The 16292-nt window shown below is 39.2% G+C and overlaps 1 protein-coding gene across 13 annotated transcripts in view; it reads left to right on the forward strand.

Moving 5' to 3' along the window:
- PHF21A (PHD finger protein 21A) overlaps positions 1-16292 on the forward strand; it is a 135926-nt gene that overhangs the window by 88046 nt on the left and 31588 nt on the right. For all 13 annotated transcript variants that reach the window (XM_076344575.1, XM_076344572.1, XM_076344573.1 and 10 more), the window contains one exon: positions 15769-15969. In XM_076344575.1, coding sequence (XP_076200690.1) covers positions 15769-15969 — 201 coding nt within the window. The remainder of the gene's footprint in view (positions 1-15768; positions 15970-16292) is intronic.

The following is a 16292-nucleotide window of genomic DNA, read 5'->3' on the forward strand; positions in this document are numbered from 1 at the left end:
TGTACGTGATTGTGGATTTCCAAAATAGGTTGAGAAATTATTTTCTAAATAGCGACTTGCTCATCAACTGAGAAACAGGCTCCATCAGCACAAAGGGGGCACAGGAACAGTTTGGTTTTGTGTGTGGGAGAAAAATCTTAGTACAGTCTGTTCATGCTGAGCATGCTGTTGCTGGCCTAAAAGCAGCTGCCTCTATAGCCTCCGCTGCTGGTGCGGTTTCTCGAGCAATGTGGGTCACTGGGCAGGCTTCTGATCTTCTTCAAATTAATTAAAGAAATCATTTTCTGGCCCTGTGCAAAAGATGGATCGTCCAGTTTGGAGAGCTACGCAGTGTGAGAATCTGTGCTGAAAGTGTTAAAGGCTTGGAGCAAAAACTCCTCTTTCGTCATTGCTCTGGTAAACTGGAAGAGGAAGACGAGGAATGTGGAGGCAGAATGCTACAATCCTGCATTATTTGTCTAGCTCATAATAAATACATTCGAAATGCAGAGCAGGAAGAGGCCACTGAATTATTATTACTATTTGCATAGCACTAGTATGTGTTAAATATTTCAAAAGGTTTTTGCAGACTAGGTTTTTGGCCTGCAGAGCGTACAAGCTAATTGTGCAACCTACCAGCGGGGAAACAAAAGAGGAAAAACAATTAAGAATGTGGGTCTGTGGGATTAAATTGAGCATGGTTTACTGGTCAGTTTTTGCATATGTATATGAAGTGTGGACTTCCTTTCTTCAGTGAGATTGTTATTTCTAATACCTTGAAAAAAATCTCAAAGTATGCCCTGCACTACTTGTCTCACCTCGGACATCCCGCTGGGCATAGGCCTGACGTGTCAGTGAGAAGGGACTTTAAAAGGGGATTGTGTGACTGGAAGTGTGCCCTTTTTTCCAAGTCAATCTGGTAAAATAGAATACTTTCTCCTGCAAGCCTTGCCTGCCAGTGAGAAAGGACTAATTTTTGCTTGTCAGACTTCACTACTTTTAGGTTCAGCTTTACATTGTCTGTGAGTGCCCTTTGCTTGTGTGAACCTGTTTCTGCTTACTCCTTTCTGTGTTTCCTGATAATTTTTTTTGGAGCTTGTTTTTTGTTTTCTTCTGAGCTTCCTTGCAATCAATGACAGCTTGACTGTCTTCCTATGCAGACTGACAAACGTGTTTTGGATTAAGTGTGTTTTTGATACGAACATATTTATATGATCCTCCAAACAATTACCATGAAAATCCTACTCTGCTTGTAATGAATACTGCCTATACAGTGCGAAGTCAAGTATTTGTTTGCACATTAAAATCTTTACATGTTGGGTTTTTTTTTTTATTTCTGCAACACCTATCACACTGACATTTTTATTACAATTGGTTAATATTTTCTTAGCCTTTGGTCATGGAGTTTCTTTTTTTAAAGTTAAGTTAGATCACTAGTTACTTACATGCCCTTGCATGCATTTACTGGTATAAGTTTGTGGGTGTGTAGTATAGATCTTTTAAAAGCCTCTTTCTTCTGCTTACATCCTACCCCAACTCCAGATGAAATACAATAGAGGATACTTCTATCAAAATGAACAACTAAATATGCCCTATTTTCTTGAGTATGTGCCCTGTCGCATTTTTTAGAAAACAGAAAGAAACTCTGAAGCTTTTTTCCCCAAAGCACCCCTGCATTTCAGCGTCAGTTTGGTTTATTCAGAGGCAATATGAGGGAAAATGTTACCTCAGCTGCTTCTTTCCACTAATGGCCCCCGTACCTCAGAGCCCACAGAACCGGCTCCCTAATGTTGATGCTCCCCTTCTGCTTCGCATTTTGTGGAGGTTATCTGAGAAAGGGGGTTATGTGAGGGCTTATTTTTACAGACTGGAATTTAAAAGGGTAAACATTATGTGTATAAAACTTTAATTAGGCTCTGGTTGCAAAGACAGTGCAGCTTTAAGGTAGTTCTCTAGGTTAATATAGAGCTTGAGATCCCAGTATGAGTAAAGTTACCAGACCTGAGGACACAAAGCAAGATGGCTTGCTGTAATAGCCTATGTTTCAGTTGCTAGGTTTCTGTAATCTTTCAGCCTTTCTCAACAGCGCAACATGTGTTTCCTTTAAAAAAAAAAAAATCCATCAGTGCGAAACCACGGGGCGGAAAACTACTGTTTTGTGATTTACAGCTCTTAGAGACAGGTGTGATAGGTGTCTTTAGAGATACCTGAGAGAGACCTGCTGATACTGTTTTTAGAAGTCCGTGCATTCTGAGCTAATAACATATTCACAGCTGAATTGTCACGCAAGAAATGCTGAGTGAGGGCCAATGAAATAATACTTCCGAGTTTCACTAAGACTGTCTGATACCTCTGAGTGCAGGTTTAGCTGGTCAGACCAGTTTGTAGCATGAAATGTGTTCATCCAGCAATATATTGCATGTTGCCTGCAATAGGTAGCAAGTCAAGCATATGGTCTCAAAAAAGAACTTGCACTTTGTTATGTGATGAAAACATACGGTAGTTTTTGTTTAATCCTTTTAAAAAAAAAAAAGTTAATTTGCCTTTTAAATCTAATATGGGCCTGCAGAGGCAAAGAAGAAATCTTGGTCTCCCCTAAAAACACACTTATTATATATGTTTAGTATTGCATAAAGAGGAATTACAAAAGAGCTTATGTTCTATTTCTTACCTCTCTTTGACAGAGAACTCCTTGGAGAATTATAGAAATTAATCAAAGGCTTCTTCAGAGTTCATTTTACATCTGTAGCATTTACAGTCTGTCTTTAAAAGTTTTAACAAAATACTATTAACAACAATACTCCCCCCAAAAAACCAAAATACAGAGAGTTTTAGCCAGTTGCACTAGGATTCTTTTCCCACCATTTAAAATGGGGTTCTCACATTTGTATTAGTGATATCAACAGTCCCTCAGTCTGTTAGGATTATTACAACAGCAGTATAAAAAGCCTCAGCAATTCTGTTCCAGGAGTCCTTCACCAGACTGTATATTTCTGTATGTGATAGGTTAAAAGATCTGTTCACCCACCTCATGGCACCCCAAAACCCTCAAGAGATCTTCTTTATTGACATAATAAAAAAGGAAAGTACTTGCATTATTTTTGACAGGTCTTCTGTAAAAAGAGAATGATGAGCAAGTGTAGAGCAAAATATTTCCTTCTGAAATATTTTCTAAGAGTATGTTGGGAAAATAACAAACGTTACCAAAAAGTTCTGAAGAGGCACATTGCTCAGGTGACGAGTTAAAAAAGGTCCCATCAACTGCAGCGTTGCATTCTTCAGAGGTGAGCTTGGCCCACTTGTCGGAAAACAGTATTCCAAATGGTGTTAGCAGCGATGGGACTGCTCAAGGAAGTGGAAGCACCTCTGCAATGCTTTATTCTGAAAGCAGTTTCCACACTCAATGCTTATAGCCAGGAATTTTGGAGCTTTCAGTCATGATTCTAGTATGTACTCCAAAAAAGATGAGAGAGCAAGTTATAGAGGCATTAAGTACAATTCGTGTGTACATAAATTCAAAATTCTTTTTTACAGAAGTAAGAGCTAAGTGTGGCACAAAAATGTGGTTCTGCCTTCCTTCACAGTGCTATCTTGACTGTCCTGGCAAATTTTAATCCCAGCTCAAACAAGATTTCATTGTGTTACAGCATTGAAGCATTATAGATACATTTTTACAAAACAAGAGATATGGATGCTTTCAATAATTTTATTCAATGTCCTAATTGTGTATGTTTCAAATTTATTAGGTTTGAGAGTGAACATCATCTTTAGTAGAGAAATTATATCTGACAGAATTCATCTTGCATCTTAGTTGATATCAAATGCATCCCAGCAACAGTGTTCATTGTTCATCCAAGAAATGACTGTTACAAAGGTACTTGTGTTTGCACTTTGAGCAAGCCTGTCTTAGAGGGAAGAACTAACTGTCCTCTGACTATTCAGCTTTCCTGAGGCAACCTCAGCAGCTTGACAGTTTTGGAGTCACCATGTTTGGTCACATCCACGAATTCTGAATTTATGTCATATATATTATAGGCTTAGGTGGCACAAGTTAAATTGCATTAAAGACCAAATTGGCATCTTTAGATTAAATTTAAGAAAATTTGGGAAAGGAGGTTCAAAATCTATTAGAAAATTACTTAGACAAAGAAAGTGGGTCATATGTTAAGAGCCTTTAATGATCGCTCTGAAAACCAAGTCTCTTCAGGGTACTTTAGGTGGGTTCAGTAGCAGTGTTTACCTTTCTGTTAGAAGAGAATGGCCACCTCCGTTTCCTTTGTAGTGGAGGGGATCTTTGACAACATTCACCGGAACTCTGAAATAAAATTCCTGTACCATTCTGAACAAGGACAGTGCTGGATTCATAGCTTGGCTTGTAGCACAGAGATTTTGTTTCAGGCACTTCAAAGTTACCAAGACTTAGAAAACAGCAGATCATTTCAAAATATTAGCTGGAGGTTGGGAAACTTATCGTAGAAGAGAAGTAAGTTATATTTATTTATGGAGATGCATGCAGATGTTGAGTATCGCAATATGTTAAACAACAGGAGAGGGATGGGAAAGGATAATGGAGGTAATAGCGAAAAGAATATCACCATCACTCACTCATATAGGTCAGTTCCGTATACAACTTTATGTTGTGAAGTCATTTGAAACAGTTAAAAATTCCGACGGATAGTATAAAATGTCATTTGAAAGTGCAGATTTTGTAGTGTTTCATTTATTTTTTTAAATAATTTGGAATCTGTTCCAAATTGTTTACAATCCCTCCTTCCAAATTTGTTTCCCTTTTATCTGTGTAAGCATGTGCTGACGCTGTTGCTCAGTATACACAAATGCTAATCTACCTTCATGCACATGGAAAATAGCTTTCCTGGCACTGAGTTTAAAACTCCCATAGAATACATTATTAATCGAAGAAGTCTCTCTTTTTAGAAAAGCCTATCATTTATGTGGTCACCGTTGAGAAGGTTATAGATAAATATAATGCTGTTTGTTAACAGTGTGGTCTTCAGAACATACAACAAACAACCCCAGATACTGAAAGTGCATTAAAAAAAGATTTAAATTTCAAAAGTAATTTTCCTTCTCTGTACTCTGGTTGCATACGCTAACATGATCTAATTATAATGTAACGACAACTTCTTTTCTATTGCCCTGCATGCTTTAATGCTCTAAATGCATTTCTCTTGGCAGGTCTCTGCAGTGAGGTGAAAGCATGGTAACTATTCAGTTCCCTATAGCGAATAATTCCCTAGTTCTTCATTTGGCTTTCAAATGCTAGATCATGTGTCTATGAAGTTCAAGGAGTAAAGTTGTGAGGGAAGTGGGTGGGATGAGGCTGGTGTCCATCTGTGTATAATTTAGCTGAATGTGACTGCCGCTCAGTAACAGAGCTTCAGCCCAGCTTCTGCTAAGTCTGCAGTGCTGAAGTGTTCCTTTAGTTACACGTGCTGGTCTTGCAGACTCTGCTGAGCCTTATCAAACGCAGCCAGTTGGTGCTGCTGGTATGAAAGCACAGGGGAGCTCTCATGTGGAAGGTTAATAGAGTGTAATTAGAAAGAAAAATGAACTGCTCAACCACTCTATCTCACTGTACCTGCGCTGAGAGTGACAAGTGCTCTGATCTTTTATAAACCCTAGAGCAGAGGTTTAACAGTCTAAAATTATGACAGTATAACTGTCAAACAAGCAAGCACGCTGTGAAGAAGTATTATGAACTTAGGGATAGGAATGTTTACATTCCCTTATGTGGTCTCTGTTAGTACTTTTTTTCATGCTGGATATTGTCCATATTGATATAACAGGTCTCAGATGCATTTTCCTGCGAGGTGTCCATCAAAGCCAGAAAGCTCTTTGTGTTCCATGTGTGACTTCTTCGTGTCTGCGCATCATGTTACTGTTACCTTGCTGGATGAAGTGATGACACCTTCCTAAGGCATTTTGATAGTAAGGGATTAAGCTTTCATAGAGAAGAGTTCTGACGGGAGCAAGAATAGCTACTGGGGTTTACATTCCCAGGAACTAACCAAAATTTGAGATTACACACGTAATTTGAGATTAGATACCTGATCCTGTTAATTAAGTTAGGTACTATGTACATCTGTTGAAAAGCATCGTGTTCATAAAATGGTTTGTCTTTCATCTAGCATGCAGATTTTTTTTTTCTTTTAAAAGAATACTGATAAACTTCAGTTGTGAAACTGCATCTAGGAAGTAGAGGGAAGACACCACACATCAAATCCAAGAAGAAGGAGATTAACCAGTTTAACTTCCTGCATGTTAGAGGCCATTATATTCTACCCCGGTACTCCTGTGTGACGTCTGCTGCCTTCAGGGAGACTAGGACAGTTTGGTCACCAGGAGACTGCATTTTTGTCTTTCACATCTTTGTGTTCCAGAAAACAGGTGGTGGATTTGGCTGCCAGTTATTCTGAAGGCCCTTGCAATGTCAGCAGGTTGATTAGGGGAAATTTGCCCAGCTAATCCTAGCAGGCAGTCCACATCCTGCATTGCAGTGGAAGGGAAAAAACCAACATCCCAGCAAGTCTAACCTGGGGAAATTTTTTCCCATTCCAAGTCTAAAATCAATAAGAATCTAAATATGTAAAGAAAGCATACAATAAAAGGCATCAAAGGAAGAAGATAAGCTTGCTTCGCTTAGGTTCTTTTCTCTAGCTGTGGCCAATATCTTGTGTTTCAGAGGAAGGTGAAAAAACAACATTGAGTATATCTGGTGGTTTGTGCCTCTGGACATGTTCATATTCTGAAGGGTAAGACTGTCTTTATGCAGAGTTTCAGTGCTGGAGAAGCGTGCTGGGTACAGTGCTGGCATTTGCACTGTCCCTGGTAAGGGACAGGAATGAGCAGAGGCTTCCCAGGTTCCAGGGCCCTCTCCCCCACACGTGTACTGTACAGTCTCCTCCAAAACATAGATTAAGCATTTCCTTTAGAAAGCTCTATAACCTTGTCCTAAAGACTTCAAACCATGGTAGGCCATTACCTCTCATATTAGGCTGTTCCACCATTTAACCATTTCTGCATCTTATTTCAAGGTTGAATTTGTCTACCTTCAACTTGCAGCCACAGAATCATCATTTTGCATTTCTCAGAGAAACTAAAACCCCTCCCATCATCAGATGTCTTCTCCGTCTATAAATATCTATACCCGGTGAGAAGTCACCTCTCAAGCTTCTCTGAAATAAACTGGATATGCTGATCCCCAGTAAGCCTCACATTACACAGCATTGTTTGTTGGGTCCTTGATTATGTTTGTGGTTTCCTTTGAACTGTCTCCAGTAGCTCTGCGTCCCTCGTGAAAAAGGTTGCTTTCCATTCTTTTGGCAAAATGCCTGTTCTTGGGTGTTTTTAAGAGAGGTGGAAGTTCACCAAATCTTCAGTTGTTGTGTAGTTTTAGCCTTACTTAGCGAGGCGCTTTTTGCGCTGAGATAAATAAACACAGGGACAAAGTCCTCCCTCCCCATGCCATTTAAATCGGGAGGCTAAGGAAGAACCATTGCTTTGTTTTTCAGACAGTTACTGTTGACTGATCCACAAACCTTGATACAATTGAAGAACAGCAATTCGGGTCTTCTGCAGTGATTTAATGTGATGTCTTCTCTGTGAAGCAGGCATTTTTCTTTGTTTTGATTGTGCTTGGTTAACTAAAGAGAATAGTACAGCAGGTATATTTAGCTGGTCAGACTATCTGCATTTGATAAACTGTTCGAGTGACTAGGAAGAAGAGAAAATCTCTCATTTGAGTGAGGTGAAACGATGACTTTTTGCTCTGATAACTCATTCTGCCTGTGAAGTAGAGATCCACAGTGAATTGCGATGTGATGTTGTTAGTGATGGGTTTTAATTGAATTGGCGCTAAACAGTATGTGGTTGACGACATAGGGAAAAAGCCTGCCTGCTGCTGTTAGTTTGTGATGTTTGTAAAGCGACTGTGGAAATGAAATATTAGATGCTGTTAACAACATCAGAGTAATCAACAGGTGGTTGTACAATATAGTTTGAGCATCCAGATCTTTCTGTTCACAAAAGAACAAGTTTGCATTCTGTGGTGAAATAAAACTAGTCATCTTGCTTGATACTTCGAATCATGTGTGAAGCGCATGAGCATGAACTGTGTGTGTTTCCTTTCATGAGGAGGAGAGGAGGTGTGATTCAGTCGTCGGAATAGCTGTAGGATGCACAAGAATCCTGCTGAAGCTGATTCATTTTTATTCAAGGGACTGTGTTACTGTGCAGTAGTACGCTGTAAAATTACTTGATGACTATCCTTTCCACTTGTGTTATTCAAAAATATGAGGAGTTACCAGATTAGAAAGTAGACTTTTATTTAGGTTGATCATTTGTAAAACATTAAGTAAGTTTACAAATTTAAATTGCTCTACTGGGCTTGCTTAATTCATAGAAATTCAGTTTAAAGAATGTCACATTATGAGGTAGATCAGAGGGTAGAGAAGAGAAGCAGCAGGACTTCCCTGGCAGAAGTGTTGAGCTTAGACAACTGGCTCTTGTGTATAGATACGAATGGCTTTCCCATGGGGATGGTTGTTCCTGTGTGTTCTCCTGCATAGGAATAATAATCCACAGTATTTTTTGTGCTGAGATTTTATATCCCAAGCTTCAGTCCATGACAGATTTTACAAGACCACATTATACACTTCTGGAAAACTAGGTTCAGTCAGAGATCATAGAAACATACTTTATGTTGAAGTACAAAAGAACCCTTGTTTCATTTCTGCACAATCTAAGTGGCTATTTTTTTTCCCTAAGGAGTTTTTTTTTTCCCCTGAAACAGACAAATGGGGGTAGGACAATACGGAGATGGGCAAGATAAAATTGAAATAAGCGCCTTTTCCGTGGTAGTCAGCAGTTTAATTTTTTCATTTCTTCAGCCTTTTCATGTTGAGGTGATCCCCACATTGTATTTGTGCTTGGAAGTATTTCTGGGAAGTGGAAAAACCTAAACCAAACCAAACCTCGTCAAACCGTGTCAAATTAAAAAAAAAATAATTTCATTCCTTTCATTCCATTCCTCCTTAATTACATTCAAAGTACTGCACTTAACTGTTTTTCCTGTTCTGTTTTGCCTGTTGTCATACACTTAATTCTCCATTCATTAATTGCTTCATTGTTTAATTATTGTAGCTGTTCTTGCAAGTTTCTTTCCGTTAACGTAAGTACTGGGGTGAGAAGGTAGATATTACATTTATTTAATACATAAGCTGGAGGAAAACATTGTATGTGTGCTGCTCCTACTAGTTCAGTCTCTGTTCCCTACTTTGTGCAAGAGTAAAAATTCTAAAATGAGAAGACAGTGATGCATAAGGCATTTCACAGTACAACATTCCCTTCTAAAAATTAATTGGTCTTGTGGTGCTGCAAACGGTAAAAGACACGGTATGGGAAATAAAGCAATCAGGAAGTCACATAAAGCAGAATGGCACAGCAGCTGTTTTTGGTCATTTTTATTTATAATTCTAGCTATATTTTTAAATAAAATAAAAATGATAAGCATTCGCCCCTGTTAAGAATGAAGGAATGAACATCATTTTCAGAACTCACATCATTCATTTCTGAATGATTTCTAGCAACTTCAAGTAGTGTTTCTCTATCACAAAGGAAAAATCCCACATTTTTTTCAAAGTATGTATGCTCATGTGTGAACTGTGTATTTGTTTAAGAATGACACCTGTAGTGATTATTTTAAATAGTTTAAAATATAATGAAGTGTAATAAGTTTACCAGCATTTTTAATGACAAAAATACTTTTCACATCATGCCAATGCTATATAACAATGTTTATCTGACGAAATGTCAAAGTGGGTTTTTACAGAATGAAGATTTATTTAAATTCCATTTTACACAAGGTACCCTATGCCATATTCAGTAATTGTATTAAAGATATTAAGACTGCAAAGCAGGCTCAGGAATTTAGGGCGTACCAAAATTAACTTACTTTCTTGGTCCATCTCTAGTGCCCATCGGTATCATAAGTGTATTGCTCAGATTATCCCATAGGACCATCATGGCAGAGGGAGGAGAAGCTTTCGGTTCCCCTAACATGCTCCGCAACCCCTTTTAGACGTGCAGAAGAAGTCCTTGTATCTTTGTGCAGCTTTTAGCCATGTTTTCTGTGGGATGAAGGCAGCGCATGCTCTTTGGGACAGTTACTAGAGTGTTGGCAATGCAACCATTGACTGGATATGGTTAAGATATCTGTGTATTTAACAAAAGCTTAAAAAAAAATTAGGGTTTTAAACTATAAAAAGAAATAGTGCACATTTCAGTAATCATGCCCAGTAAGACATTCAGGTATGCAGTGGAGCTGGTCTCCCAGTGCCACTGCTCCGTTCCCATTCAGCACACAAGAACCCCTGCCCCAAGAGAGTTCTTTCTGACTGAAAGGTATAGGTGCCAGTTTGATCATCTTTAAGAAGTAGGAAATTCTACCATGCTTTTTTCTTGGAATAAAATTCTTTCTAATGTAGTTGGTTTAGATTTTTTTGTTGATTAAAAAGATCTGGATATGAGTGAAACACAGCCAGAAGTGCAAAATTCCATAAAAATACAGGATAACCACAGAAATAGCTGAAAATATTTCTATAGTCCTTTGATCAGTCTTTCAATGGAATTAAATTCTAGTTGTTTTGTGCAACAGGTTTTTTTTCCTCACTGGTGTAGATTCTGCGTCATCAATTTCTATAATTGGATTTCACTATTTTAAATTTTAGATACTATCTTAAAGCAGTAGATGAGTGAGTGTACAATTATTCTCCTTGCTTGTAATTTTCCACTCCCAAATTCCACTCCCAAAATGCACCCTCTTTGCAGGTTAAAGACTAACTGTGCCAGGGCTCCAAAATCTTTTAGCTTCTTTCTGCCATGAAGTTTTGGTATCTTTCTGTTTTGTCAAAAAGCAGAGGTATTTCACTTCTCTTTGGGTAGCAACAGGGGATGGGGCTGGCAAGGAGAGGGGCGGGAGGCTGGAAAGGAAGATTGCAGAGCAGTGAAATTCTCTCCATCCTCCCCACTCCCAAGTTGGAGCTTATTTGAAATCAGTACTTTCTCTTACCATTTCAGTCTCAGCAGTTGGCAACTTTTATATCCCAGAGAACACTTCTTGGTCATTAGAGGGAACGGGTAGCAGAGGATCCCTAATAGCTGAGTTCCTGGAATTGGTGGAGCAGGAAAGCGGGTCACTAGCAGGCAGCTGAGCAATTCAAACCACATCAGCTTTGTTTTTGTGATATGAAAGGTATGCATTGCAAGGCTAGTTAGTACTTTACTTTTTTCTCTCATTTTTAGAAGATTTTTATGTTTTAATTTTTAGAGATTTTTGAAGTTTAAAAACAGACCTTCCTTTAGATATTTATGCCTTTCTGAATGTGTTTCCTGGATGAAGAAGAAAACGTGTCACCAAATATAACAAAGGATCTAGTATTTAAAAAATTGCTGTACTCGGAGAACTACTTTGTTATTGATTGATTAAGATGGAAATAATGCTTAGCTAATAATGTTATACTTAAACCTTACTAAGCTTTAAGTTTGCTCCAAGGACTTTCCTGATCTTACAGCAACATATTCATGATAGTTTTTTATATAAGCAGAGAGAAGACACCTTTTGGTGCAGATCTATTGCCAACAAGACGTAGAGGCAGATTTTCTGCTTAATCAAACCAAAATAATCTCCTAATGCTGTGTTATAGGATCTGGCCTGTGGCATGAATGAGAAGGTGGTATCGCTAAATGTCACAATATTGATTACGATTATTACCTTTAAGAAAGGGTCATGTAAGATGTCTAGGGCTCTGTGAACTCAGTGGTGCAAACGGTTCTTGATGAGATCAGCAATGAAGATGTCAAGACAGCAAGAGCTATGAGATTAGGTAGTATGCTTACAGGGCACTGTTCGACAAATGGGTTTTGAAGTAGTCCGATAGTAACCATTGCAGAGGGCTAGCAGTTACTTTTTGGGTAGAATACAGTTTGGAAGAAAGGATGTGATTATTTATTTCTTTCATGTTCTAGATGTAAAGAGAGTATTGGCATTCAGCTTGGAAGAAAATTCTGTAAACTTGAAAGACAAATGCTTTTTATGCATTTGTAGTGTTGCAGGAAACTGAACTATTTTAGGAATATGGGGAGGGTTAGAGCTTTCTGACGTTCAGAAAACTATTATGTTGTGTTTATGATGATGTGTTTATGACTGAGTTAATCTCAATTTAAAATTTTGAATTTGTCAGTAAGAAATTAAATATTCTTAAATAAGAGTGGGAAGGAAAAATGGCAACGATTACATTTAAAGAATTAGTAATATTTCTTAAGAGTTCTGTGGCACTTTTAGATAACCTCAGTCTCGCTGGCACTCGATCTCTAAGGCGTGTATCTACGACTTTATACCAGCCTTGGCAAATTTCAGTCATACAGATTGTACTTTCTGCAGCACAAACCGCCTTCAAAATTGATTAAGAACAGTCAAATAACTCAAGAACAATTTCAAAATACAGTTTTAATGAAGTATCAAGTCTGACAGTAGACAAGAGTTTCTTTCATACTGCCCTCCTGTTTAATCCCCTACAAAACGAGGCTCTGCTAACATTGCTGCAGACAGACACATGCTGGGGCTCTTGTGCGGCTGCAGAGCAGCGGTTCCAGCAGGATGCCGTGGAGGAGCTGTGCGGTGTCAGACCGACAGCGTGCATTGAGACCGTGCAGAGGAGGACGCAGCAGAGGGTAGTGCTGAAAATTGGCGTAGATCTGCTCTTAGTTCCTGTGTAGGTGCAACCCTGAGAGTCTCGTCTGGTTTTGCTAATTAAGCTAAGTAATTTTGGAATATGTTGTTCAGAGTCCTTCTTGATAAGTACTAGCAAACAGATAATCCCAACAGTCTTGCAGATAGTAAAATGATTTCTGTAGTTTCAGTGTGGTATTACTGACAGTTGGTAGAAGCAGCTTAATAAACTGAGTAAGCAATTGGCACGCACTGCAAACTTCAGTTTTACTCTCTGAATCTTAAAAGCATTAGATGTTTCTTCCAATTTAGTATCTGCATAATGGATATGGATGGCAGGATATGCTGCTGCCAGGCAGCTCTCAGCAGCCTCTAACAGGCTAGCGTAGACTTCCAGAGCAACAGCGTTTTTCCACTCATGTTATCCATCTTGTGCCAAATATGCTAAGCCTCAGTTTTTGCGCAAGGCACTACTAAAAGTTGTGCTTCGGCCCTGTTTTTCCCCAGCTCTGCACGCCGTGGGTCGGGCCCGGGGGTGGAACAGGCGGCGTGTGAATGTGATGTGACTCACCTCGCTCCTGCTCCCGTCCTTGCTGGCTCTCGCCCTGCCGTAGCAGTATGGCAGAGGAGTCCTCCAGCCTGCCTCTCCCTCTCCTCTCTCCATCTCTTTTTATTTTTTTAAAATCCTTTCACTAATGTTCCCTCCCATTATAAAGAACAAGATGGAAATGAATTCTTGGGCCACTCCTGCTGATTTCCTCCAGTTAGGGAATCAGTAGAGGAGCACCATTATCACTGAATTTCATACAGGCAGCTGTGGAAGACAGAAACTCCCTTCCTGTTCATGTCGGGTACAGTAATTCTTTAGCCTCCTGTGCAGTGTATGTGCAGTCCAGCTTTTGGCAGGTATTCCATAGGCATGTTGCATTATTTCCTCTCCTACTTTGCTCCGTTCTCCTCTCCTCCCCCTTGGGTTACTCTCTGGAAATGTTTTTTCAGCTCTTCTATCTGCTTGCTGACACGGCACTTTGGTTTGCATGTTAACATGGTTGATCTTTTCAGGAAGCAATTTTAAATGATTGTTCAGTTATTACGGGTATGAATGAGCTGATAGACACAGGCCATTTAAAACTATGTAAAATATCTGAATTAGAAAAATGCCTTCTACATTCTTATTACCATTATTTCTTCCTTGTTCTAGAAGGTAACAAACAATTTACAGCTTTCAGGCTTTGGCAGCTTTTAGCACTTTTCTGGATGCAGTGTAAAATAGTTCCCTCACACTGCCGTCCAATACCAACTTCCTGAATTTTCCGTCAGGCTGGGCCTGTGTTTCTCTTGTCGTCAGAGCTGAGCGTGCATCCCCAGCCAGGGTTGGGGGGTTTGTAGAAGCCAGGCAGCCCTCCTTCTGTACACCTCTGGGTCGCTGAATTCAGTCTTTTGCAAAAAGGTCAGTCATGTGAGATCACAATGTTCAACCTTATGAAACAGGGGTGTTTTTTTGGTTGACTTGTGTGTTTTATTTGGCTTTTTAAAGTTCCAGTTCTCAAATCTGCCAATTTGGGACCCTGCATCTTTTGTTATCTGCTTCTGGGCTAGAGGTACACATTCAGTGTGTGAGGCACAGCACAGTTTTAACTCATCATAAGCAAGATACTCGGAATCAAATGTCTACAGTATGTCCACAAGAACTATGCAGAGAACAGATACTTTGTTAGCTCAGAATTTCATAATCCTGTGTGAAAGAAATTTGAGGGGAAAAATTGTTTCAGTTCGTTGTAAATAGCTGGATTTTTTTGTTTCGGTTTGGTTTTGTTCCATCTCTCTGTTTTGTACTGTGTCTTAATACTGATGCTTCAAAACAAAAATATAAACCTTTTATATTGTCAGAATGTTTTTTTTCTTTTCCATTACGTGTAAGTGGAACTGCTTGGGGCAGCCCGCTCTGTCAGTGCCTGGCTCTGGTAGAGGTCTCCTGACCATTTCTGTTTCCCCTAGAGCTTTCTCAGTTGAGCCCCTACCACGTCTGTTGACTTCATTGTCCTCTTCCGAAGCCAACGTTGTTGTATAACTGTTTGGAGTATGCATATGCTCTTGATCAAGGGGGCTTAAGTATATATCTAAATCTTTTTAAAGCTGTCCTAATTTGGGGGTGGTTGGAGTGTAGGAAAAAATGTCCGTTTTCTATCATGCCCGCAAAAGGTAGAAAAACTCTCATGGTGTTTTCACCCTTGTCCACACTGAAGTGTAATATGAACATAAATTGTAAGCCCTTATTACCCATGTGGAGACATGGTATCTTATCCTGCAGGTCACCTGGTCTGCTCTTAAATCTGTTGAGTTACCATCTAAAGATACACAATGGCTACCAGGAGAAGAAACTTCTTTTTTAAATAATTTCAAACTTTCATGTAGGCTATAATGTAATAGGAAGCTTTTAAGCTGGGAGAAATAAATCTGTGCAGTTTCCTTCCCACGTAGGTAGCCCTATCTGATTTTCTTTCAGGTGACAATAATATTGAACAGAATGACCACACATCCATGCCCTTCCTATTCCCCACTTTGCACTCAAAGTGGCTGTCTCTCCACTCAGTTTCGATGCCTGGTACAAAATGGCATCCCCATTGCCTTGAAGTCAGCCCTGAGGCTTCAACCTGAAGTTCTTTTTCGTCACTGTGTAGGAATGGAGCATGTTTGAAGGAGTCAAAAACTTTGGAATCTGAATGCTAACAAGTCTCAAGTGAATACATGTTAATGAAGTCTTGCAGTGGTTTGTGAATAGGCTGAATTTGGATGGTGGGTTTCTGCAAGGACAGCAATGTCACCCTGCTGGGCAGCAGTACTCCTCTGTGGGCTATTTTGGCACTCTGCCCATTAGATAACACAAATATTTAAAATTCCAAAAAGAGAAATCCCACTAAGCTTCTGAGCAGTTCTTTATTTGCATTAAATAAATGTAACTTTAGGTGTTAATATCTCCTCTAATACATGCAGCTAAATAACTGTCATCATTTCCATTTATGTTTTTGTTTATCTGGTAGAAAAGAGTGGTGGAACAGCTTCGAAAGAATTTGATAGTGAAGCAGGAACAGCCAGACAGTAAGTTTCAAATACAGCCCTTGGCACAGTCAGAAAACAAACTACAGACACCACAGCCTCAACCACTACAACAGCTACAGCAACACCACCATCAACAGCAGCAGCAGTCTACTGCACCCTCTCCAAACGTGATTGGATCACAGGTAAAAATTTCTACAGTAATTCTTTTCCTTGCTGAAGGTGAAGTTCACTGCAAAAAAACCCACAAAGAAAGGTGCAGAGAGAAATGACAAACTTTCACTTATGCCCATTAGTGTACCAATATGAATTTCTCCTTTTATGCATATGCACATATGGGTCTTGTGGTTTTTTTCATCAATAACCTCCTATCTGAGTAAAAAAAAAAAATGTAGTGTTTAAAAGTCAGATCATAGCCTCACAGAAAAGAAAGGTGGCAGTATCACCTTTCTTAAAAATAAGTGAAAGTGTAGCAAATGAACTTATCTTTTCTGTAGGTGCATGAATG

This window comes from Aptenodytes patagonicus, chromosome 7, assembly GCF_965638725.1.
Source record: "Aptenodytes patagonicus chromosome 7, bAptPat1.pri.cur, whole genome shotgun sequence".
Classification (NCBI taxonomy): domain Eukaryota; kingdom Metazoa; phylum Chordata; class Aves; order Sphenisciformes; family Spheniscidae; genus Aptenodytes; species Aptenodytes patagonicus.